The 27,187-nt window shown below is 45.0% G+C and overlaps 1 protein-coding gene across 1 annotated transcript in view; it reads right to left on the minus strand.

Annotated features, from left to right (window-relative positions):
- Positions 1–11,649: 11,649 nt before the first annotated feature.
- Positions 11,650–27,187, minus strand: part of wnt7aa (wingless-type MMTV integration site family, member 7Aa) — a 56,573-nt gene continuing 41,035 nt past the window's right edge. Inside the window, exon 4 of the mRNA XM_045705474.1 lies at positions 11,650–12,164. Within this exon, the coding sequence (XP_045561430.1) occupies positions 11,685–12,164 (480 nt within the window). The 3' untranslated portion in view covers positions 11,650–11,684. The remainder of the gene's footprint in view (positions 12,165–27,187) is intronic.

The following is a 27,187-nucleotide window of genomic DNA, read 5'->3' on the forward strand; positions in this document are numbered from 1 at the left end:
TGTGTGGTAGCAGAATGGAATACTTGAGTGTGTTCCTGAGGTCGTTGAGAATGTGAAGACATGAGAGGCTGAACTAGGCTGAGACCTGTGACTGACTGCTGTTAGTTTGGAGTAGCTTAGTGAAAAACATCTGATTACAACCTTAGAAAAAAGGCTTCCAAAACGGTTCTTTGCGGCTGGATAGGGTTCTACCAACAACTGTTTTGATCAAAATAACAATTTTTTTAGAAGACAAGGGTTCTTCGTAAGGCAAAGGGTTCGACCTAGAACTTTTAACATCCTAAGAACCAACGGAAAGGTTATTTGAGGGTTCTTTGGAAGGCAGGAAGGGTTCTTTGGAAGGCAGAAAGGGTTCTTTGGAAGGCAGGAAGGGTTCTTTGGAAGGCAGGAAGGGTTCTTTGGAAGGCAGAAAGGGTTCTTTGGAAGGCAGGAAGGGTTCTTTGGAAGGCAAGAAGGGTTCTACATAGGACCATATATAATATTTCCCAGCATGCTCTATTGCAGGGAGATTTTCATAATTGTTTGTTTTACTGTAATACCTATGTTTTTGCATTGGTTGATTCATTTTATGCTACACAAAGATAAATAACAATGTTTTTTTTAAACTAATCCAATCTGTTAATAGTTGGATGTATTGTACCTGCTACTGAGATGGTTGTTTCAGTTTAGATGATGATGGTGGTCTCAGTATTCCATCTTACCTTCCCAGACAGTTATCCGGAATGCCGGTTGCAGGTGATGAACAATTCCACTTGTTGGATGTCCTAACTCTGACTAGATTCCAATAGGAATTACACATCACTTTTCAAGCCCATTATAATGTGACTTGCAGGCCTGATGTGGCCTGTAAACCTGGAGATTCCTAACGCCACTGTGTTAGGGAATAACTGAGCACTCAAAGAAAGGCCTTATGATATATGTAATGTAAATAATTACATTGTAAAGGCTAATAAGGCTGGTGGGTTCTACCAGTTCATAGAGGGTTCTAGGAAGAACCCTACAAAGATAAAGGGTTTGCATTAGAACCCTTCATAGGCGGTACTAGGAAGAAACTTTAGGGGGGGGGGGTTCTATGTAGAGGGTTCTAGATCCCTCTGCAAAGGGTTCCACCCAGCACCAAGAATGGTTCTACTTAACTCCTTTTTTTTCTCTAAGAGTTTCGGGATGCAACATTCTGGTACTCCTGGTTGAAGGCTTCTGGATTTCGTGCTAAATCTCTTCTGATTCCAGGAATATTCCCACCGTGGTTTCTGGAAAACCTGGTAATTTTGGGAAGGTTATCAGAATTTTGCAACCATTCATCCGGGGGGGGGCTGATCCTATGGAGCAGTGTTAAATTACGTAGCATTGTGCATCTCATTCACAGCTCCTCTTGGAAATACAATGTAATTCATCTGAGAGACCAACAGAGACAGAGCCTGGGTGTTCCTACTCTAACCAGTCATGGTGTCTGTTAGTCTGTTTGGCCAGCTGTTTTCTCCAAGCGCCCGTACCCCTAACCCTAATGAAGAAGAGCTGAGGATTATTCAGGAAGTTAAGATCCTCTCTTCTTCTACACATTATCTTTCACCATTGTAAATCTTTCTTTTTTTTTTCTTTCTCCCCCTTTCTCGCTTCCTATCCTTCTTTCTCTCTTTCCCATCCTTCTTTCTCTCTCTTTCTTTCTCCATCTCTTTCTCCCCCTCCTTCTCCTCTCTTTCTCCCCCTCTTTCCATCTCCCCCCTCTCTTTGTCCCCCTCCCCTCCTCCTCTTCTCCCCCTTCCCTTCCTTCTCTCTTTCTCCCCCCTCCTCCTCTCTTTCTCCCCCCTTCTCTCCCCCTCCCCTCCTTCTCTCTTCCCCCCCTTCTCTCCCCCTCCCCTCCTTCACTCTTTCTCCCCCCCTTCTCTCTTTCTCCCCCCCATGGTTTAACACAGTTAACATTTAGCATTTTTGAGGGTGATTAGCAGATGTTGTGGCAACCAGGGTGAGCGGCGATGAAAGCAGATGTCAGAGTAATTCACACCGCAGCTTAGCAAACAAAGCTCTGCTCCTCTCAGCTCTACGCAGCTCAGCGCCCCAACCGCCTCAACCTTCTACAGGAGTGAAACTCCACCGATCAGCTACTGCTTCTCCAGTCCTTCTGCCTGCCAGTCTTACAGCACCCGGCTCCATTAATCCAAAGCTCAGGTCCCAACAACTCCCACCACTTACTGAAGAGGTAAGAGCACCCACAGCATCCTCTCCTAATGCAGGAATATCACCTCACAGCATCCTCTCCTAATGAGGAATATCACCTCACAGCATCCTCTCCTAATGAGGGATATTACCCCACAGCATCCTCTCCTAATGAGGAATATCACCCTCACAGCATCCTCTCCTAATGAGCAATATCACCCCACAGCATCCTCTCCTAATGAGGAATATCACCCCACAGCATCCTCTCCTAATGAGGAATATCACCTCAGAGCATCCTCTCCTAATGGGGAATATCACCCCACAGCATCCTCTCCTAATGAGGGATATTACCCCACAGCATCCTCTCCTAATGAGGTATATCACCCCACAGCATCCTCTCCTAATGGGGGATATCACCCCACAGCATCCTCTCCTAATGAGGTATATCACCCCACAGCATCCTCTCCTAATGGGGGATATCACCCCACAACATCCTCTCCTAATGAGGGATATCACCCCACAGCATCCTCTCCTAATGCAGGAATATCACCCCACAGCATCCTCTCCTAATGAGGAATATCACCCCACAGCATCCTCTCCTAATGCTCAATATCACCCCACAGCATCCTCTCCTAATGCTCAATATCACCCCACAGCATCCTCTTCTAATGAGGGATATCACCCCACAGCATCCTCTCCTAATGAGGGAATATCACCCCCACAGCATCCTCTCCTAATGTGGAATATCACCCCACAGCATCCTCTCCTAATGCTGAATATCACCCCACAGCATCCTCTCTTAATGAGGGATATCACCCCACAGCATCCTCTCCTAATGTAGGAATATCACCCCACAGCATCCTCTGCTAATGAGGGATATCACCCCACAGCATCCTCTCCTAATGCAGGAATATCACCTCATAGCATCCTCTCCTAATGAGGAATATCACCTCACAGCATCCTCTCCTAATGAGGGATATTACCCCACAGCATCCTCTCCTAATGAGGAATATCACCCCACAGCATCCTCTCCTAATGAGGAATATCACCCCACAGCATCCTCTCCTAATGGGGGATATCACCCCACAGCATCCTCTCCTAATGAGGAATATCACCCCACAGCATCCTCTCCTAATGTAGGAATATCACCCCACAGCATCCTCTCCTAATGGGGAATATCACCCCACAGCATCCTCTCCTAATGAAGAATATCACCCCACAGCATCCTCTCCTAATGAGGAATATCACCCCACAGCATCCTCTCCTAATGCAGTAATAGGGTTAGGGTTACCATTACAACTCTACCACTTTCCTCATCTGCTTTCCTGCCCTCTAGTCATACATACAGTAAACTCTTGGTGTGAGATTATTCACATAGCTAGTAAACTATTATTCTGAGATTATTCATATAGCTAGTAAATTGTTGTTCTTAGATTAAACACTAAAACTCTTGTTCTGAGATTATTCACATAGCTAGTAAAACCTGTCGAACCAAACAGACAACAATAACAAGGTATTTACAACTGTTTTGTTACCAATGACACATTGCTACCTAATTTGAGGAATAGTACATCGAGAAGTACTATTTCCTAGATTTCCGTTTGCTATCTACAGTCTAGATTCAATCCGTAGTGCTGAAGATCCGCGCTGTACCATTGATTGAAAGGCAAAGGCGATGTTTCTGCGTTAGCGGAGACGGCATTGAAGTAAACGCTTCATTTGTCGGCTCAATCGGAAATGACCTTTAAAATTTAACTTGTCATTTAATGCAAATCTTCAGCAATACAGATTGGTCAAGCCCTAGGTCATCTCTAACAGTTTAACAACCTGGATGTGAGAATGACAAACACAGGAAATCACTTTTATCTGTTGGTTTATTAACACTGAAACAGAACATCATATTTCTGTTAGATCAGACATGACAATACAGACATCAACTATTATCAGTTTGGAAAAATATCAGTTCAGTATGTAGCTTCCTGTAATCAGGATGACGTCCTATTTGCAGGTTCTTTAGAGTCAGACATTTTGTGTTTCAGTTGGTCACCATCTGACATGAACAAAACATTACCTAACCAAACTACCTACCTTATCGTCCTGTCTTTACTGAACTCCAACAGTTACAACAAGGGCTGAGAGGAGGGTATATTACACAAAGAAATAAAATAAATTAAATATTCATATAAAAATAATCTCTTACAAAATATATTCTATTAAACAATGTCAACAACGGGAAAAATGTGTTTTGGAATAAGAATGGTTTAGTCTTTGTGGACAGGTAACAGTCAGTAAGGCAACAGTCAGTAAGGCTGACCGTCAGGTAACAAGCAGGAAGGTAAAATCAGTAAGGTTACAGTCAGTAAGGTAACAGTCAGTAAGACTGACCCTCAGGTAACAGTCAGTAAGGTAACAGTCAGTAAGACTGACCCTCAGGTAACAGTCAGTAAGGTAACAGTCAGTAAGGCTGACCCTCAGGTAACAAGCAGGAAGGTTACAGTCAGTAAGGTTAGTCAGTAAGGTTACAGTCAGTAAGGTAACAGTCCGTAAAGCTGACCCTCAGTAAACAGTCAGTAAGGTAACAGTCAGTAAGGTTACAGTCAGTAAAATCAGAGACATAGCTCTGGTCAGTAAGGTTGGTCATCTCAACCTGCATGATTCTGCAGACTACTAGCAGCAAACAGGTGGTTAAAACATGGTAGAGACATCTCTAGTTCAAACAGACAGACCGAGCTGTCTGTTTGAACTACTGGCGCACAGCTCGGACACCCATGCATACCACACAAGACATGCCACAAGAGGTCTCTTCACAGTCCCCAAGTCCAGAACAGACTATGGGAGGAGCACAGTACTGCATGGAACTCTATTCCACATCAAGTAACTCATGCAAGCAGTAAAATTAGATTTAAAAAAAACAGATACAAAAATAACTTATGGAACAGCGGGGACTGTGAAGCAACAAAAACATAGGCGCATACACACACACACACGATAGCATACACATGGATTTTGTACTGTATATACAGTGGGGAGAACAAGTATTTGATACACTGACGATTTTGCAGGTTTTTTTACTTACAAAGCATGTAGAGGTCTGTAATTTTTATCATAGGTACACTTCAACTGTGAGAGACGGAATCTAAAACAAAAATCCAGAAAATAACATTGTATGATTTTTAAGTAATTCATTTGCATTTTATTGCATGACATAAGTATTTGATACATCAGAAAAGCAGAACTTAATATTTGGTACAGAAACCTTTGTTTGCAATTACAGAGATCATACGTTTCCTGTAGTTCTTGACCAGGTTTGCACACACTGCAGCAGGGATTTTGGCCCACTCCTCCATACAGACCTTCTCCAGATCCTTCAGGTTTCGGGGCTGTCGCTGGGCAATACGGACTTTCAGCTCCCTCCAAAGATTTTCTATTGGGTTCAGGTCTGGAGACTGGCTAGGCCACTCCAGGACCTTGAGATGCTTCTTACGGAGCCACTCCTTAGTTGCCCTGGCTGTGTGTTTCGGGTCGTTGTCATGCTGGAAGACCCAGCCACGACCCATCTTCAATGCTCTTACTGAGGGAAGGAGGTTGTTGGCCAAGATCTCGCGATACATGGCCCCATCCATCCTCCCCTCAATACGGTGCAGTCGTCCTGTCCCCTTTGCAGAAAAGCATCCCCAAAGAATGATGTTTCCACCTCCATGCTTCACGGTTTGGATGGTGTATTTGGGGTTGTACTCATCCTTCTTCTTCCTCCAAACACGGCGAGTGGAGTTTAGACCAAAAAGCTCTATTTTTGTCTCATCAGACCACATTACCTTCTCCCATTCCTCCTCTGGATCATCCAGATGGTCATTGGAAAACTTCAGACGGGCCTGGACATGCGCTGGCTTGAGCAGGGGGACCTTGCGTGCGCTGCAGGATTTTAATCCATGACGGCGTAGTGTGTTACTAATGGTTTTCTTTGAGACTGTGGTCCCAGCTCTCTTCAGTTCATTGACCAGGTCCTGCCGTGTAGTTCTGGGCTGATCCCTTACCTTCCTCATGATCACTGATGCCCCAAGAGGTGAGATCTTGCATGGAGCCCCAGACCGAGGGTGATTGACCGTCATCTTGAACTTCTTCCATTTTCTAATAATTGCGCCAACAGTTGTTGCCTTCTCACCAAGCTGCTTGCCTATTGTCCTGTAGCCCATCCCAGCCTTGATGTCCTTACACAGCTCTCTGGTCTTGGCCATTGTGGAGAGGTTGGAGTCTGTTTGATTGAGTGTGTGGACAGGTGTCTTTTATACAGGTAACGAGTTCAAACAGGTGCAGTTAATACAGGTAATGAGTGGAGAACAGGAGGGCTTCTTAAAGAAAAACTAACACGTCTGTGAGAGACGGAATTCTTACTGGTTGGTAGGTGATCAAATACTTATGTCATGCAATAAAATGCAAATTAATTACTTAAAAATTATACAATGTGATTTTCGGGATTTTTGTTTTAGATTCCGTCTCTCACAGTTGAAGTGTACCTATGATAAAAATTACAGACCTCTACATGCTTTGTAAGTAGAAAAACCTGCAAAATAGGCAGTGTATCAAATACTTGTTCTCCCCACTGTATGTGGTAGTGGTGGAGTAGGGGCCTGAATGTATTGTAAGATTTTTAAAATAGTATAAACTGCCTTAATTTTGCTGGACCCCAGGAAGATAAGCTGCTGTCTTGGCAGGAACTAATGGGGATCCATAATAAACCCCAGGAAGAGTAGCTGCTGCCTTGGCAGGAACTAATGGGGATCCATAATAAACCCCAGGAAGAGAAGCTGCTGTCTTGGCAGGAACTAATGGGGATCCATAATAAACCCCAGGAAGAGTAGCTGCTGCCTTGGCAGGAACTAATGGGGATCCATAATAAACCCCAGGAAGAGTAGCTGCTGCCTTGACAGGAACTAATGGGGATCCATAATAAACCCCAGGAAGAGTAGTTCCTGCCAAGGCAGAAGCTAATGGGGATCCATAATAAACACCATGAAGAGTAGCTGCTGCCTTGACAGGAACTAATGGGGATCCATAATAAACCCCAGGTAGAGTAGCTGCTGCCTTGGCAGGAACTAATGGGGATCCATAATAAACCCCAGGAAGAGTAGCTGCTGCCTTGGCAGGACTAATGGGGATCCATATAAACCCCAGGAAGAACAGCTGCTGCCTTGACAAGAACTAATGGGGATCCATAATAAACCCCGGGAAGAGTAGCTGCTGCCTTGACAGGAACTAATGGGGATCCATAATAAACCCCAGGAAGAGCAGCTGCTGCCTTGACAATAACTAATGGGGATCCATAATAAACTCCAGGAAGAGCAGCTGCTGCCTTGGCAGGAACTAATGGGGATCCATAATAAACCCCAGGAAGAGTAGCTGCTGCCTTGGCAGGAACTAATGGGGGTCCATAATAAACCCCAGGAAGAGTAGCTGCTGCCTTGTCAGGAACTAATGGGGATCCATAATAAACCCCAGGTAGAGTAGCTGCTGCCTTGGCAGGAACTAATGGGGATCCATAATAAACCCCAGGAAGAGTAGCTGCTGCCTTGGCAGGAACTAATGGGGATCCATAATAAACCCCAGGAAGAGTAGCTGCTGCCTTGACAGGAACTAATGGGGATCCATAATAAACCCCAGGAAGAGTAGTTCCTGCCAAGGCAGAAGCTAATGGGGATCCATAATAAACACCATGAAGAGTAGCTGCTGCCTTGACAGGAACTAATGGGGATCCATAATAAACCCCAGGTAGAGTAGCTGCTGCCTTGGCAGGAACTAATGGGGATCCATAATAAACCCCAGGAAGAGTAGCTGCTGCCTTGGCAGGACTAATGGGGATCCATATAAACCCCAGGAAGAACAGCTGCTGCCTTGACAAGAACTAATGGGGATCCATAATAAACCCCGGGAAGAGTAGCTGCTGCCTTGACAGGAACTAATGGGGGTCCATAATAAACCCCGGGAAGAGTAGCTGCTGCCTTGACAGGAACTAATGGGGGTCCATAATAAACCCCAGGAAGAGTAGCTGCTGCCTTGTCAGGAACTAATGGGGATCCATAATAAACCCCAGGTAGAGTAGCTGCTGCCTTGGCAGGAACTAATGGGGATCCATAGTAAACCCCAGGAAGAGTAGCTGCTGCCTTGGCAGGAACTAATGGGGATCCATAATAAACCCCAGGAAGAGTAGCTGCTGCCTTGGCAGGAACTAATGGGGGTCCATAATAAACCCCAGGAAGAGTAGCTGCTGCCTTGGCAGGAACTAATGGGGATCCATAATAAACCCCAGGAAGAGTAGCTGCTGCCTTGGCAGGAACTAATGGGGATCCATAATAAACCCCAGGAAGAGTAGCTGCTGCCTTGGCAGGAACTAATGGGGATCCATAATAAACCCCAGGAAGAGTAGCTGCTGCCTTGGCAGGAACTAATGGGGATCCATAATAAACCCCAGGAAGAGTAGCTGCTGCCTTGACAGGAACTAATGGGGATCCATAATAGACCCCAGGAAGAGTAACTGCTGCCTTGGCAGGAACTAATGGGGATCCATTATAAACCCCAGGAAGAGTAGCTGCTGCCTTGGCAGGAACTAATGGGGATCCATAATAAAGACAAATACATCCTGGCCCTCCAGTCCAATCTTGTTGCTCTTGTGAATGGAAGCCAAATTGTCCAAAAACTATTTATTTTCTGTGAATCGATCAGATTCTCAGAAATATCATCCTTCAAGATGAAGCTGCATCTGATTGGCCGTGGTGTATTCTGTTAAATTAATTTAAGAACGTTTGATTTTTCAAGTTTGAATGTGATGTAGCTAGTTGCATAAACGTTGACACAAATCATCTTCCACTCTTACAGTAAGTACAGGTCCAGTGTATAAACTTGAGTTCACATAGCTAGCTCCAGTAAATCACAGCGTGTATCATTTGGTTTACAGATAGCGTATGAGAGAGTGGGTATTTAGTATTCCGTCTTAAAACAACACTGATAGACTTCACAGGGATCAGATCTGACCAGATCATAACAGATCTGACCAGATCACACCAGATCTGACCAGATAACACCAGATCTGACCAGATCACACCAGATCATAACAGATCTAACCAGATCTGACCAGATCACACCAGATCACTCCAGATCATACCAGATCTGACCAGATCACACCAGATCACACCAGATCACACCAGATCACACCAGGTCTGACCAGATCACACCAGATCACTCCAGATCATACCAGATCTGACCAGATCACTCCAGATCACACCAGATCTGACCAGATCACACCAGATCATACCAGATCACACCAGATCACACCAGATCATACCAGATCACACCAGATCTGACCAGATCATACCAGATCACACCAGATCATACCAGATCACACCAGATCACACCAGATCTGACCAGAGCACACCAGATCATACCAGATCACACCAGATCACACCAGATCTGACCAGATCTGACCAAAGAATTCTGACAAACATCAGTAGTTTGCTCATTTAAATAAATTAATTTTAGTCTAGTGGTTCCTAAAAAATAAAGTTAGATATTGCAATCCTGCTTCAGTTGATTCATGCCAGAAGATCATAATGTGCTTCTTCATAACTTGCTTCTTCTAAATAGTAGGTGAAAAAAAAAGGTTTATAGAATCGTCTTTCAAGACCGTTGTATCTGACAACAGCTGATAATCACATAATGTGACACGCTGTACCAAAATGAATTGAGCATTAGATTATGCATTCTCAGTAGGAGGAGCCTAGCATGCTGATATTCTCAGTAGGAGGAGCCTAGCATGCTGATATTCTCAGTAGGAGGAGCCTAGCATGCTGATATTCTCAGTAGGAGGAGCCTAGCATGCTGATATTCTCAGTAGGAGGAGCCTAGCATGCTGATATTCTCAGTAGGAGGAGCCTAGCATGCTGATATTCTCAGTAGGGGGAGCCTAGCATGCTGATATTCTCAGTAGGAGGAGCCTAGCATGCTGATATTTGTAGCTTACTGCATACGTTTTTGCTAAATGTTGTAAATAATATGTCGTATGATTAGTACGTAGTTTAAGTAGGTAGTAGGCAAACCAGACTTCAGACATGGATAATGTCAATCCACCTGCCGAAGACTCACTGAACAAGTAGGGATCAATTACAAGCTACACCAGTCACTGTTATCCACAGAGGCAGTTCTGTCCAGTTCTGGACCATGGCACTGTAGATTTCCAGTTAGTAGTGCAGTAGTTCTGGCAGCTCTGTTCAGTTCTGTCCAGTTCTATTGTCCAGTTCTGGGCCATCAAAGCAGTGATAAGGGAAGTCTATCATCCGGCTCGAAGGGACAGCTTGTGACTGAAGGAGCAGGGAGTTTGTACAATAGTAGTCCAGTGTTGTAGTAGTCCAGTAGCACAGGAAGTACTGTCCAGCTCTGGGTCATCATAGTAAACAGTATGTCCATGAACAGACCAGAAGATACCATACATCTCTTACTCTCCACTCCTATCATTGTAACATCCATGTCAGCCACAGACATCCCTGTCACTGAAATAAGCCTCTCTCTCTCAGACTTATGAACACTTCATTGTGACAGATGCTGGATTAGGTTCTGGAGAGAGATGTATGAGATAAGATACTAAGGAGACTAGTGAAGTCTCCACCCCCCTATATGATAAGACACTAAGGAGACTAGTGAAGTCTCCACACCCCTAAATGATAAGACACTAAGGAGACTAGTGAAGTCTCCACTACCCCTAAATGATAAGACACTAAGGAGACTAGTGAAGTCTCCACCCCCTAAATGATAAGATACTAAGGAGACTAGTGAAGTCTCCACCCCCTAAATGATAAGATACTAAGGAGACTAGTGAAGTCTCCACTACCCCTAAATGATAAGACACTAAGGAGACTAGTGAAGTCTCCACCCCCCTAAATGATAAGACACTAAGGAGACTAGTGAAGTCTCCACTACCCCTAAATGATAAGACACTAAGGAGACTAGTGAAGTCTCCACTACCCCTAAATGATAAGACACTAAGGAGACTAGTGAAGTCTCCACTACCCCTAAATGATAAGACACTAAGGAGACTAGTGAAGTCTCCACTACCCCTAAATGATAAGACACTAAGGAGACTAGTGAAGTCTCCACCCCCTAAATGATAAGACACTAAGGAGACTAGTGAAGTCTCCACCCCCTAAATGATAAGATACTAAGGAGACTAGTGAAGTCTCCACTACCCCTAAATGATAAGACACTAAGGAGACTAGTGAAGTCTCCACCCCCCTAAATGATAAGACACTAAGGAGACTAGTGAAGTCTCCACTACCCCTAAATGATAAGACACTAAGGAGACTAGTGAAGTCTCCACCCTCTTAAATGATAAGACACTAAAGAGAATAGTGAAGTCTCCACCCCCTAAATGATAAGACACCAAGGAGACTAGTGAAGTCTCCACCCCCCCTAAATGATAAGACACTAAGGAGACTAGTGAAGTCTCCCCCCCCAAATGATAAGACACTGTAACCCACATATTACCCTTATTTACAGGTGTATACCTCTGTCCTCTCTCTGCAGGTATTACACTTCACATAGCAGCACCAGAGAAAGTGGCAGTTGCACTGCCAGACTCTAGAGTACAGGTGAGTGTCGTAGCCTCGTCCACAACACAACAGGTCACAGCCATTAGTCTGCTGGGCTGTCTTGTTACAAGACCTCCCGTGAGTACCCACGCTGCCCGTGACCAGGTCAGCCTCGCAGTAGTTAGGGCTCCTCTCTACGTACACCAAGTCTGTTTCCGTGGGCTTCCTGTAAGAGTGGGCCTTCTTGACCTTCAGGAAGGTGGGTCGTTTGTGTCGCGTGGCGCGTACCGGTTCGACGTGCACGGCCTGGTTGTACTTGTCCCTCAGCATGTACCCCAGCTGGCGGAACATCGGCAGCCTGGTCCAACACGTCCTAGTGGTGCAGGATCCCGACACTCCATGACAGTTACACTCCAAACGCATACTCTTCTCCAGGATCTGGAACACACACAGAGAGAGAGAGGAACACAGGGTCATATACATCGCCTTCAATTCACTGTTGGAGCTACAAACACAAGCATTTCTCTGCACCTTCGATGACATATGCAAATCTGTGTAAGAAACCAATCAGAACAACAAGTTTTGATTTGATTTCAATTTAGACTATGCTTTAGTGACAGACAGACAGACAGACAGACAGACAGACAGACAGACCACAACAACAACAACATGGTTCAGTCTACAGTACACAACAACATGGTTCAGTCTACAGCAGTGGTCACCAACCAGTCGATCGCGATCAACTTGTCGATCTCCAAGGCATTTCTAGTCTATCGCCAAACCTTTCTGTAAAAAACTCAACGATAAAGCCTTTTTCTATTTTATTAGTCTCGGGCTGTTGGTTTTTTTCTAAGTCCTGCCGTCTCCTCCCTCTGCCCGGTCTCCCTACGGCCCTACAGACTGAGGAGGCCTTGTTTACATACGTCTTCCGGCACTACGGGGTGCCTGAGGATATAGTGTCTGATCGGGGTCCCCAGTTCACTTCGAGGGTCTGGAGGGCGTTCATGGAACGTCTGTGGGTCTCGATCAGCCTTACCTCAGGTTTTCACCCCGAGAGTAACGGGCAGGTGGAGAGAGTTAACCAGGATGTGGGTAGGTTTCTGAGGTCTTATTGCCAGGACCGGCCGGGGGAGTGGGCGGCGTTCGTGCCCTGGACAGAGATGGCCCAGAACTCGCTCCGCCACTCCGCCACTCCTCCACTAACCTCTCCCCCTTCCAGTGCGTACTGGGGTACCAGCCGGTTCTGGCTCCTTGGCATCAGAGTCAGACCGAGGCTCCTGTGGTGGACGACTGGTTCCGGTGTGTGGAGGAGACATGGGACGCCGCCCATGTTCACCTTCAGCGTACCGTGCTGCGCCAGAAAGCCGGCGCAGACCGTCACCGCAGTGAGGCCCCCACCGGGTCTGGCTCTCGACCCGAAACCTGCCCCTCCTGCCAGAAGCTGGGTCCGCGGTTTGTGGGGCCATTTAAAGTCCTGAGGAGACTGAATGAGGTGAGTTACAGGTTACAGCTTCCCCCCGATTACCGTATTAGCCCCTCGTTCCATGTGTCTCTCCTCAGGCCGGTGGTGGCTGGCCCGCTCCAGGAGTCTGAGGTTTCGGGAGGTTCCTCCGCCCCCTCTGGACATCGAGGGTGCCCCGGCGTACTCCGTTCGCTCCATACTGGATTCGAGGCGTCGGGTGAGGGGCCATCAGTACCTGGTGGACTAGGAGGGGTACGGTCCGGAGGAGAGGTGCTGGGTTCCGGTGGAGGACGTGTTGGACCCTTCAATGCTGCTGGAGTTCCACCATCTCCGTCCGGATCGCCCTGCGCCTCGCCCTCCGGGTCGTCCTCGAGGCCGGTGTCGGCGCACGGCTGGAGCAAGGGGGGGGGGGGGTGGTACTGTCACGACTTCCGCCGAAGTCGGTTCCTCTCCTTGTTCGGGCGGCGTTCGGTGGTCGACGTCCCCGGTCTTCTAGCCATCGCTGATCCACCTTTCATTTTCCATTTGTTTCGTCTTGTTTTCCTGAACACCTGGTTTTCATCTCCTACTAATTACTATGTGTATTTAGCCCTCTGTTCCCTCCATGTCTGTGTGGGGTATTGTTTATTTGTCAGGTTGGCACGCTTCCGGCTGGTTTGCGCCGGGTTTTGTTTTATACCCGTGCTTTGTGGCAGCCGGTACTTTGTACTTTGTTTGTGGTACTTTGTGCTGCCTCACTTGTTCTTTGGGCATTTTGTTTTTGTGACACGATTGCATTCTGTTGATATAATTGCCTCAGTAAAGTGCTTTGTCCACTCATCTCTGCTCTCCTGCGCCTGACTTCCATGCACCAGCTACACCCACCACTGACATGCTGCCTTGGCAGGAACTAATGGGGATCCATAATAAACCCCGGGAAGAGTAGATACTGCCTTGGCAGGAACTAATGGAGACCCATAATAAACCCCAGGAAGAGTAGCTGCTGCCTTGACAGGAACTAATGGAGATCCATAATAAACCCCAGAAAGAGTAGCTGCTGCCTTGGCAGGAACTAATGGAGATCCATAATAAACCCCAGGAAGAGTAGCTGCTGCCTTGGCAGGAACTAATGGGGATCCATAATAAACCCCAGGAAGAGTAGCTGCTGCCTTGGCAGGAACTAATGGGGATCCATATTAAACCCCAGGAAGAGTAGCTGCTGCCTTGGCAGGAACTAATGGGGATCCATAATAAACCCCAGGAAGAGTAGCTGCTGCCTTGGCAGGAACTAATGGGGATCCATAATAAACCCCAGGAAGAGTAGCTGCTGCCTTGGCAGGAACTAATGGGGATCCATAATAAACCCCAGAAAGAGTAGCTGCTGCCTTGGCAGGAACTAATGGGGATCCATAATAAACCCCAGGAAGAGTAGCTGCTGCCTTGGCAGGAACTAATGGGGATCCATAATAAACCCCAGGAAGAGTAGCTGCTGCCTTGACAGGAACTAATGGGGATCCATAATAAACCCCAGGAAGAGTAGCTGCTGCCTTGACAGGAACTAATGGGGACCCATATTAAACCCCAGGAAGAGTAGCTGCTGCCTTGGCAGGAACTAATGGGGATCCATAATAAACCCCAGGAAGAGTAGCTGCTGCCTTGGCAGGAACTAATGGGGATCCATAATAAACCCCAGGAAGAGTAGCTGCTGCCTTGGCAGGAACTAATGGGGATCCATAATAAACCCCAGGAAGAGTAGCTGCTGCCTTGGCAGGAACTAATGGGGATCCATAATAAACCCCAGGAAGAGTAGCTGCTGCCTTGGCAGGAACTAATGGGAATCCATAATAAACCCCAGAAAGAGTAGCTGCTGCCTTGGCAGGAACTAATGGGGATCCATAATAAACCCCAGGAAGAGTAGCTGCTGCCTTGGCAGGAACTAATGGGGATCCATAATAAACCCCAGGAAGAGTAGCTGCTGCCTTGACAGGAACTAATGGGGATCCATAATAAACCCCTGGAAGAGTAGCAGCTGCCTTGGCAGGAACTAATGGGGATCCATAATAAACCCCAGAAAGAGTAGCTGCTGCCTTGGCAGGAACTAATGGGGATCCATAATAAACCCCAGGAAGAGTAGCTGCTGCCTTGGCAGGAACTAATGAGGATCCATAATAAACCCCAGGAAGAGTAGCTGCTGACTTGGCAGGAACTAATGGGGATCCATAATAAACCCCAGGAAGAGTAGCTGCTGCCTTGGATGTTCTTTCTATTTCCTGTCCAGTAATATGGTCTTACGCATTAGATCGTCTTTCTATTTCCTGTCCAGTAATATGGTCTATCACATTAGATGTTCTTTCTATTTCCTGTCCAGTAATATGGTCTATCACATTAGATGTTCTTTCTATTTCCTGTCCAGTAATACTGTCTTACGCATTAGATGTTCTTTCTATTTCCTGTCCAGTAATATAGTCTTACACATTAGATGTTCTTTCTATTTCTGTCACGCCCTGACCTGAGAGAGACGGTTTATTTCTCTATTTTGTTAGGTCAGCGTGTGGGGTGGGCAGTCTATGTTTTGTATGTCTTTGTGTTGGGCCGAGTATGGTTCCTTATCAGAGGCAGCTGTCTATCGTTGTCTCTGATTAGGAATCATACTTAGGCAGCCTTTTCCCACCTGTGTTTTGTGGGTAGTTATTTTTGGTTTTGTATTCGTTACCTGACGGAACTGTTTGGCTTTTCGGTTTGTTTCTTTGTTATCGTGTTTCATTGTTTAATAAATAATATGAACACTTACCACGCTGCGCTTTGGTCCCCTCTCTACGACAGCCGTAACAATTTCCTGTCAAGTCATATGGTCTTATGCATTAGATGTTCTTTCTATTTCCTGTCCAGTCATATGGTCCAGGGACCAGGGATTGACCATATAACTGGACAGTACTCTAAGTGTGATTGGACCAGGGATTGACCATATAACTGGACAGTACTCTAAGTGTGATAGGACCAGGGATTGACCATATAACTGGACAGTACTCTAAGTGTGATGGTACCAGGGATTGACCATATAACTGGACAGTACTCTAGGTGTGATGGTACCAGGGATTGACCATATAACTGGACAGTACTCTAGGTGTGATGGTACCAGGGATTGACCATATAACTGGACAGTACTCTAAGTGTGACAGGACCAGGGATTGACCATATAACTGGACAGTACTCTAAGTGTGACAGGACCAGGGATTGAATCACCTGATTCAGAGTGCTAGATGTTACATACTCTGAACATGTTCTTGTAACAGTAATTCCCTCACCCATCTTAATAACGATATTATCTATGTGTTCTGACCGTGATGAAGCTGCTTCCAACATGATGCCTTGCATTTTTTTTTTTTTCACTTCCTCTACATGTGTTCTATTCATCAGCAAGCACATATCTTCAACCAAATACAATACACTTAGTTTTAGAAATGTTCAACACCAATTTGTTCATATCAACCCACTCAGACACCATTCTTAGTTCACTGCTCAGTACATCTGTTAGCTCATTACATTCTGATGCTGCGCTATACATTGTAGAGTCATCAGCATACATGACCACTCTTCCTTTGTTCATTACTGAAGGTAAATCATTAGTAAAGATAGAGTAGAGCAGTGGGCCTAGGCAGCTTCCTTGAGGAACACCACAGTGTATATCTTTACTGTTTGAAAAGCTACCATTAAAGAACATAACATTTGCGAGTAACAGTTCATGATCAATTACATCAAAAGCAGCACTGAAATCTAGCAACACCGCACCAACTAACTTCCTGTCATCCATACTCTTTAACCAATCATCTGTCATTTGTGCTAAGGCCGTACTCATAGGTCCCCAAAGCGCACACATCCTTGGGTCGCACCTCTTTTCAGTTCGCTGCAGCTAGCGACTGGAACGAGCTGCAAAAAAACATTCAAACTGGACAGTTTTATCTCAATCTCTTAATTGAAAGACTCATTCATGGACACACTTAATGACAGTTGTGGCTGCTTTGCGTGATGTATTGTTGTCTCTACCTTCTTGACCTTTGTGCTGTTGTCTGTGCCCAATAATGTTTGTACCGTGTTTTGTGCTGCTACTATGTTGTGTTGCTGCCATGCTGTGTTGTCATGTTGTGTTGCTACCATGCTGTGTTGTCATGTGTTGCTGCCATGCTGTGTTGTTGTCTTAAGTCTCTCTGTAGTGTTGAGGTGTCTCTCTTGTCGTGATGTGTGTTTTGTCATGATATTTTTATTTTTAATCCCAGGCCCCAGTCCCCGCAGGAGGCCTTTTGCCTTTTGGTAGGCAGTCAATGTAAATAAGAATTTGTTCTTATTTAAATAAATAAAAAATAATATATATTTTTTTTATACTCTGGACTCTCTGACATTGCTCATCCTAATATTAATATATTTCTTAATTCCATTCTTTTACTTTTAGATTTGTGTGTATTGTTGTGAATTGTTAGATATTACTGCACTGTTGAAGCTGGGAACAAAAATTCCTCTACACCTGCAATAACATCTGCTAGTATGCGACCAATAACATTTGATTTGAACACAGTATGAATGATGAGCACCTCGTGCCTAAAACAACATGTGGGTGTGTTTATATGTGGGTGTGTTTATATGTGGGTGTGTTTATATGTGGGTGTGTTCATATGTGGGTGTGTTTATATGTGGGTGTGTTTATATGTGGGTGTGTTTATATGTGGGTGTGTTTATATGTGGGTGTGTTCATATGTGGGTGTGTTTATATGTGGGTGTGTTTATATGTGGGTGTGTTCATATGTGGGTGTGTTCATATGTGGGTGTGTTCATATGTGGGTGTGTTCATATGTGTGTGTGTTTATATGTGGGTGTGATCATATGTGGGTGTGTTCATATGTGTGTGTGTTCATATGTGGGTGTGTTTATATGTGGGTGTGTTCATATGTGGGTGTGTTTATATGTGGGTGTGTTCATATGTGTGTGTGTTCATATGTGTGTGTGTTCATATGTGGGTGTGTTTGTATGTGGGTGTGTTTATATGTGTGTAGTGTTTATATGTGTGTAGTGTTTATATGTGTGTAGTGTACACAGATTAATCTCAAGAGTCAGGTTTCAGCTACTCCATGTTGCCTGCCTTTCTCCTTCATAAAGGGCTGGGCTATACTCGGCCTTGTCTTAGGACGGTAAGTTGGTGGTTGGAGACATCCCTCTAGTGGTGTGGGGGCTGTGCTTTGGCAAAGTGGGTGGGGTTATATCCTGCCTGTTTGGCCCTGTCCGGGGGTATCATCGGATGGGGCCACAGTGTCTTCTGATCCCTCCTGTCTCAGCCTCCAGTATTTATGCTGCAGTAGTTTATGTGTCGGGGGGCTAGGGTCAGTCTGTTACATCTGGAGTATTTCTCTTGTCTTATCCGGTGTCCTGTGTGTATTTAAATATGCTCTCTCTAATTCTCTCTTTCTCTCTTTCTGTCTTTCTCTCGGAGGACCTGAGCCCTAGGACCATGCCTCAGGACTACCTGGTATGATGACTCCTTGCTGTCCCCAGTCCACCTGGCCGTGCTGCTGCTCCAGTTTCAACTGTTCTGCCTGCGGCTATGGAACCCTGACCTGTTCACCGGACGTGCTTGTTGCACCCTCGACAACTACTATGATTATTATTATTTGACCATGCTGGTCATTTATGAACATTTTAACATTTTAACATTTTGACCATGTTCTGTTATAATATCCACCCTGCACAGCCAGAAGAGGACTGGCCACCCCTCATAGCCTGGTTCCTCTCTAGGTTTCTTCCTAGGTTTTTGGCCTTTCTAGGGAGTTTTTCCTAGGGAGTATTTCCTAGCCACCGTGCTTCTTTCACATGCTTTGCTTGCTGTTTGGGGTTTTAGGCTGGGTTTCTGTACAGCACTTTGAGAATATCAGCTGATGTACGAAGGGCTATATAAAAATAAATTTGATTTGATTTTGATTTGATAAAGCCGGTGAATCCTGAATGCCTATGGGGCTCAATGTATTAGTCCCATATGGCACCCTATTCCCTATGTAGTACACTATTTTAGACCAGGGCCATAGGGTAGTGGTTCACTATACAGTCTAGGGAATAGGGTGATAGTTGGAATACAGACTAGGTGTCTAGAGGAATCTATAAAGGTCTTGCTGACTGGTGGCAAGTAGCCTAGCGGTTCAGAGGTTGGGCCAGTAACCAAAAGGTTGCTGGTTTGAATCCCCGAGCTGACTAGGTGAACAAGCAAGGCACTTAACCCTAACTGCGCCTGTAAGTCACTCTGTATAAGAGTGTCTGTTAAATGACAAAAATGTAAACAGCCTGTTAGAGGTTGGTATTCTAGTCTCTCTCTTTCTGCCTCCATCTCTCTTTTAGTCTCTGCATCAATCTCTCTCTTTCAGTCTGTCTCCATCGCTCTTCAGTCTGTCTCCATTTATCTCTTTCAGTCTGCCTCCATCTCTCTTTCAGTCTGTTTCCATCTCTCTCTTTCAATCTGCCTCCATCTCTCTTTCAGTCTGTCTCCATCTCTCTCTTTCAGTCTGTATCCATCTCTCTTCAGTCTGTCTCCATCTCTCTCTGCATCTCTCTCTTTCATTCTGTTTCCATCTCTCTCTGCATATCTCTCTTTCAGTCTGTCTCCATCTCTCTCTGCATCTCTCTCTTTCAGTCTGTTTCCATCTCTCTCTTTCAGTCTACTCCCCGATTTCCAAGATGGCGTAGCAGTCAGACATCTTTGTCCTGTCGTGTCCCTTGTATATAGCTTTTTACATATTTTTCTTCGCATATCTTTTTTAAATATTTTCCTAAACCTCAACTTCTAAATACTCCCCTGCAACCCGCCTCACCCAATGTGGCGTGGATATATATTTTTTTTCTCAAGTATTTCTATTTACTTCGGATCTGGAATCCCTCAACTGAAGCTAGCCAGCTAACTACCTACCAGCTATCAGTCAGCAAACCATTGCTAGCGGTCATAAGCTAACCTTTAGCTCGGAAAGCTCTCGCCAGTTTGAACAACGTGACTCAAACCAGAGCATAACGGACCTATTATTATTTTATATATTTTTTTCCCCCCATATCCCCAGATTCCTACCGCAAACTCTGAACATTTTCATCTGGATCTTCGCAACTAGCTAACCGCAATCCCGGGTGACTACTCCTGGCTAGCGTTTCCATCCCGGAGCAAGAACCAATTAGCCTGAAGCTAGCCCGGCCAGGGCTTCTGTGCTACCACCGAAGCCCACTCCTGGGCTACAATATCCGGACCCCTTCTACTGCCGGTACGGGGCACGGAACCCCGCCGATCCTCTACGACTGGAATACCGACATGATCTGCCTGAGGATTCCAACAGGCCCCTCAGGCGCGACATCTGCTGAAGGCCCATTCTGCTAACCGGCCTTCTAGCTATCTAGAGCTACTTGGAACCCTACTAATTCCACGTCTGGTCTATCGATGTCACAGCACGAAGAGGCAAAAACAGACTTACCCCCATCGCAACGTCCCCCAAAGGCTAACTTGCAAGCCACGGTCTGCTAACTGCTAGCTTGCCTGCCCCGGTCTGCTAACTGCTAGCTTGCCTGCCCCGGTCGCTAACTGCTAGCTTGCTAACCCGGTCTGCTAACTGCTAGCTTGCCTGCCCCGGTCTGCTAACTGCTAGCCCCGGTCTGCCAACTGCTTGCTTGCTAACCCGGTCTGCTAACTGCTAGCTTGCCTGCCCCGGTCTGCTAACTGCTAGCCCCGGTCTGCTAACTGCTAGCTTGCCAGCCCTGGTCTGCTAATTGCTAGCTTGTTTAGCCCCGGCCTACTAACTGTTAGCTTGTTAGCATCGGCCCGCTAACTGTCTGAATCGCCGTGTCCCCAGTCAGCCCAACCAATCACTGGACCCATATGTTCACTTGGCTACGCATGCCTCTCTCTAATATCAATATGCCTCGTCCAATACTGTCCTGGTTAGTGATTACTGTCTTATTTCACTGTAGAGCCTCTAGCCCTGATCAATATGCCTTAACCAACCATGTTGTTCCACCTCCTACATATGCGATGACATCACCTGGTTTAAACATCTCTAGAGACTATATCTCTCTCATCATTACTCAATGCCTAGGTTTACCTCCAATGTACTCACATCCTACCTTACCTTTGTCTGTACACTATGCCTTGAATCTATGCTATCGTTCCCAGAAACCTGCTCCTTTTATGCTCTGTTCCGAACGTGCTAGACGGCCAGTTCGTATAGCCTTTAGCCGTACCCTTATCCTACTTCTCCTCTGTTCCTCTGGTGATGTGGAGGTTAATCCAGGTCCTGCAGTGCCTAGCTCCACTCCCACTCCCCAGGTGCTCTCATTTGTTGACTTCTGTAACCGTAAAAGCCTTGGTTTCATGCATGTTAACCTGTTATGGCTAGGGGGCAGTATTTTCACGGCTGGATAAAAAACGTACCCGATTTAATCTGGTTACTACTCCTGCCCAGTAACTAGAATATGCATATAATTATTGGCTTTGGATAGAAAACACCCTAAAGTTTCTAAAACTGTTTGAATGGTGTCTGTGAGTATAACAGAACTCATATGGCAGGCAAAAACCTGAGAAGGTTTCATGCAGGAAGTGGCCTGTCTGACAAGGTGTCGTTCTTCTTGTCTCTGTTTATTGAAGAGTGAGGATCTTAGCTGTCCCATGACACTTCCTACGGCTGCCATAGGTTCTCAGAAGGCGGAAAAAAGCTGAATCGTGGCTTTGCAGGCTCTGGCTGAAACAAAGTAGCGCGTTTGGGTAGTGGCTGGTTACAGTACTGTGAGACTCAGGCTCGTGCCCGCGTCGACCGAAAGCTTTGTTTTCTTTCCTCTGTTTAGCTAAATGGACATTCCCGGTCGGAATATTATCGCTTTTTTACGAGAAAAATGGCATAAAAATGGATTTTAAACAGCGGTTGACATGCTTCGAAGTACGGTAATGGAATATTTAGATTTTTTTTGTCACGAATTGCGCCATGCGCACGACCCTTCTTTACCATTCGGATAGTGTCTGGGACGCACGAACAAAACGCCGCTATTCGGATATAACGATGGATTATTTTGGACCAAACCAACATTTGTTATTGAAGTAGCAGTCCTGGAAGTGCATTCTGACGAAGACAACAAAAGGTGATCAAACTTTTATAATAGTACATCTGATATTGGTGAGTGCTAAACTTGCCGGGTGTCTAAATAGCTAGCCCGTGATGCCTGGGCTATGTACTTAGAATATTGCAAAATGTGCTTTCACCAAAAAGCTATTTTAAAATCGGACATATCGAGTGCATAGAGGAGTTCTGTATCTATAATTAAAATAATTGTTATGCTTTTTGTGAACGTTTATCGTGAGTAATTTAGTAAATTGTTAGCAAATTCCCCGGAAGTTTGCTAGTTCTCAACGTCACATGCTAATGTAAAAAGCTGTTTTTTGATATAAATATGAACTTGATTGAACAAAACATGCATGTATTGTATAACATAATGTCCTAGGTGTGTCATCTGATGAAGATCATCAAAGGTTAGTGCTGCATTTAGCTGTCTTCTGGGTTTTTGTGACATTATATGCTAGCTTGAAAAATGGGTGTCTGATTATTTCTGGCTTGATACTCTGCTGACATAATCTAATGTTTTGCTTTCGCTGTAAAGCCTTTTTGAAATCGGACAGTGTGGTTAGATAAAGGAGAGTCTTGTCTTTAAAATGCTGTGAAATAGTCATATGTTTGAAAAATTGAAGTTTTTGTATTTTTGAGGAATTTGTCATTCGCGCCACGCCTATCATTGGATATTGGAGCAGGTGTTCCGCTAGCGGAACGTCTAGATGTAAGAGGTTTTTAACATTAGAAGCCTACTCCCTAAGTTTGTTTTACTCACTGCTTTAGCACACTCTGCCAACCCGGATGTCTTAGCCATGTCTGAATCCTGGCTTAGGAAAACCACCAAAAACCCTGAAATCTCCATCGCTAACTATAACATTTTCCGCCAAGATAGAACTGCCAAAGGTGGCGTTGTTGCAATCTACTGCAAAGATAGCCTGCAGAGTTCAGTATTACTATTCAAGTCTGTACCCAAACAATTCGAGCTTCTACTTCTAAAAATGTACCTTTCAAGAAACAAGTCTCTCACTGTTGCCGCTTGCTATAGACCTCCCTCTGCCCCAGCTGTGCCCTCGATACCATATGTGAATTGATTGCCCCCCATCTATCTTCTGAGCTCGTGCTACAAGGTGACCTAAACTGGGACATGTTTAACCTGTTGGGGCTAGGGGGCAGTATTTTCACGGCTGGATAAAAAAACGTACCCGATTTAATCTGGTTACTAATCCTACCCAGTAATTAGAATATGCATATACTTATTATATATGGATAGAAAACACCCTAAAGTTTCTAAAACTGTTTGAATGGTGTCTGTGAGTATAACAGAACTCATTTGGCAGGCAAAACCCTGAGACATTTTCTGACAGGAAGTGGATACCTGATGTGTTGAATTACCTTTAAGCCTATGCCATTGAAACACACAGGGGCTGATTAATGTTTTGGCACTTCCTATTGCTTCCACTAGATGTCACCAGCCTTTACAAAGTGTTTTGAGTCTTCTACTATGAGATCTGACTGAACAAGAGCCTTGGAACGGTGATGGCCGATTAGACTCTGGCGCGCGAGGTCATGTTGGGTACCCTCGTTCCAATACGTTTTAAAAGAGAATGCATTCGTCCACCTTGAATATTATTCATGTTCTGGTTAACACCCCGGCCATCCTACAATCTAAGCTTGATGCCCTCAATCTCACACAAATTATCAATGAACCTACCAGGTACAATCCCAAATCCGTAGACACGGGCACCCTCATAGATGTCATCCTAACCAACTCGCCCTCCAAATACACCTCTGCTGTCTTCAACCAAGATCTCAGCGATCACTGCCTCATTACCTGCATACGTAATGGGTCTGTGGTCAAACGACCACCCCTCATCACTGTCAAACGCTCCCTAAAACACTTCTGCGAGCAGGCCTTTCAAATCGACCTGGCCGGGGTATCCTGGAATGACATTGACCTCATCCTGTCAGTAGATGATGCCTGGCTATTCTTTAAAAGTGCCTTCCTCACCATCTTAAATAAGCATGCCCCAATCAAAAACTTTGAACTAGCAATAGATAGAGACCTTGGTTCACTCCAGACCTGTCTGCCCTTGACCAGCACAAAAACATCCTGTGGTGTACTGCATTAGCATCGAATAACCCCCGCAATATGCAACTTTTCAGGGAAGTTAGGAACCAATATACACAGGCAGTTAGGAAAGCTAAGGCTAGCTTTTTCAAACAGAAATTTGCATCCTGTAGCACAAACTCAAAAAAGTGCTGGGACACTGTAAAGTCCATGGAGAATAAGAGCACCTCCTCCCAGCTGCCCACTGCACTGAGGCTTGGAAACACTGTCACAACCGATAAATCCACGATAATTGAGAATTTCAATAAGCATTTCTCTACGGCTGGCCATGCTTTCCACCTGGCTACCCCTACCCCGGTCAACTGCCCGACACCTTCCACAGCAACCCGCCAAAGCCCCCACCATTTCTCCTTCTCCCAAATCCAGATAGCTGATGTTCTGAAAGAGCTGCAAAATCTGGACCCATACAAATCAGCCGGGCTGGACAATCTGGACCCTCTCTTTCTAAAATGATCTGCCGAAATTGTTGCAGCCCCTATTACTAGCCTGTTCAACCTCTCTTTCGTATCGTCTGAGATTCCCAAAGGTTGGAAAGCCGCCACAGTAATCCCCCTATAGACCTATATCTATCCTACCCTATATCTATCCGACCCTCACCGCATTCTTATCGGCAGACTCGACAGCCTTGGTTTCTCAAATGATTGCCTCGCCTGGTTCACCAACTACTTCTCTGATAGAGTTCAGAGTGTCAAATCGGAGGGCCTGTTGTCCAGACCTCTGGCAGTCTCTATGGGTGTGCCACAGGGTTCAATTCTCGGGCCGACTCTCTTCTCTGTATACATCAATGATATCGCTCTTGCTGCTGGTGATTCTCTGATCCACCTCTATGCAGACGACACCATTCTATTTACTTCTGGCCCTTCTTTGGATACTGTGTTAACCTGTTAGGGCTAGGGGGCAGCATTTGCACGTCTGGATAAAAAAAATGTACCCGATTTAATCTGGTTACTAATCCTACCCAGTAACTAGAATATGCATATACGTATTATATATGGATAGAAAACACTCTAAAGTTTCTAAAACTGTTTGAATGGTGTCTGTGAGTATAACAGAACTCATTTGGCAGGCAAAACCCTGAGACATTTTCTGACAGGAAGTGGATACCTGATGTGTTGTATTGACTTTAAACCTATCCCATTGAAAAACACAGGGGTTTAGGAATATTTTGTCACCAGCCTTTACAAAGTGTTTTGAGTCTTCTGGAGGGAGATCTGACCGAACAAGAGCCATGGAACGATGATGTCCCATTAGACACCTGGCGCGCTAGTTCATGTTGGGTACCCTCGTTCCAATACGTTATAAAAGAGTATGCATTCGTCCACCTTGAATATTATTCATGTTCTGGTTAAAAAAGGCCCTAATGATTTATGCTATACAACGTTTGACATGTTTGAACGAACGGAAATATATTTTTTCCCCTCGTTCATGACGAGAAGTCCGGCTGGCTTACATCATGTGCTAACGAGACGGAGATTTTTGGACATAAATGATGAGCTTTTTTGAACAAAACTACATTCGTTATGGACCTGTGATACCTGGAAGTGACATCTGATGAAGAGAATCAAAGGTAATGGATTATTTACATAGTATTTTCGATTTTAGATCTCCCCAACATGACGTCTAGTCTGTATCGCAACGCGTATTTTTCTGGGCGCAGTGCTCAGATTATTGCAAAGTGTGATTTCCCAGTAAGGTTATTTTTAAATCTGGCAAGTTGATTGCGTTCAAGAGATGTAAATCTATAATTCTTTAAATGACAATATAATATTTTACCAATGTTTTCTAATTTTAATTATTTAATTTGTTACGCTGACTTGACTGCCGGTTATTGGAGGGAAACGATTTCCTCAACATCAATGCCATAGTAAAACGCTGTTTTTGGATATAAATATGAACTTGATAGAACTAAAAATGCATGCATTGTCTAACATAATGTCCTAGGAGTGTCATCTGATGGAGATTGTAAAAGGTTAGTGCATCATTTTAGCTGGTTTTATGGTTTTGGTGACCCTGTCTTTGACTTGACAAAACATTACACACAACTCTTGTAAATGTACTGTCCTAACATACTCTAAATTTATGCTTTCGCCGTAAAACCTTTTTGAAATCGTAAAACGTGGTTAGATTAAGGAGATGTTTATCTTTCAAATGGTGTAAAATAGTTGTATTTTTGAAAAATTTGAATTTTGACATTTATTTGGATTCAAATTTGCCGCTCTTGAAATGCACCTGCTGTTGATGGAGTGCACCACGGGTGGCACGCTAGCGTCCCACCTAGCCCCAAGAGGTTAACAACCCTCCAGACGAGCTTCAATGCCATACAACTCTCCTTCCGTGGCCTCCAACTGCTCTTAAATGCAAGTAAAACTAAATGCATGCTATTCAATCAATCACTGCCCGCACCTGCCCGCCCGTCCAACATCACTACTCTGGACGGTTTGGGCTTAGAATTTGTGGACAACTACAAATACCTGGGTGTCTGGTTAGACTGTAAACTCTCCTTCCAGACTCACATTAAACATCTCCAATCCAAAATTAAATCTAGAATTGGCTTCCCATATCGCAACAAAGCATCCTTCACTCATGCTGCCAAACACACCCTCGTAAAACTGACCATCCTACCGATCCTCGACTTCGGTGATGTCATCTATAAAATAGCCTCCAACACTCTACTCAACAAACTGGATGCAGTCTATCACAGTGCCATCCGTTTTGTCACCAAAGCCCCATACACTACCCACCATTGCGACCTGTATGCTCTTGTTGGTTGGCCCTCGCTTCATAC

This window comes from Salmo salar, chromosome ssa22 (assembly GCF_905237065.1).
Source record: "Salmo salar chromosome ssa22, Ssal_v3.1, whole genome shotgun sequence".
Lineage (NCBI taxonomy): Eukaryota > Metazoa > Chordata > Actinopteri > Salmoniformes > Salmonidae > Salmo > Salmo salar.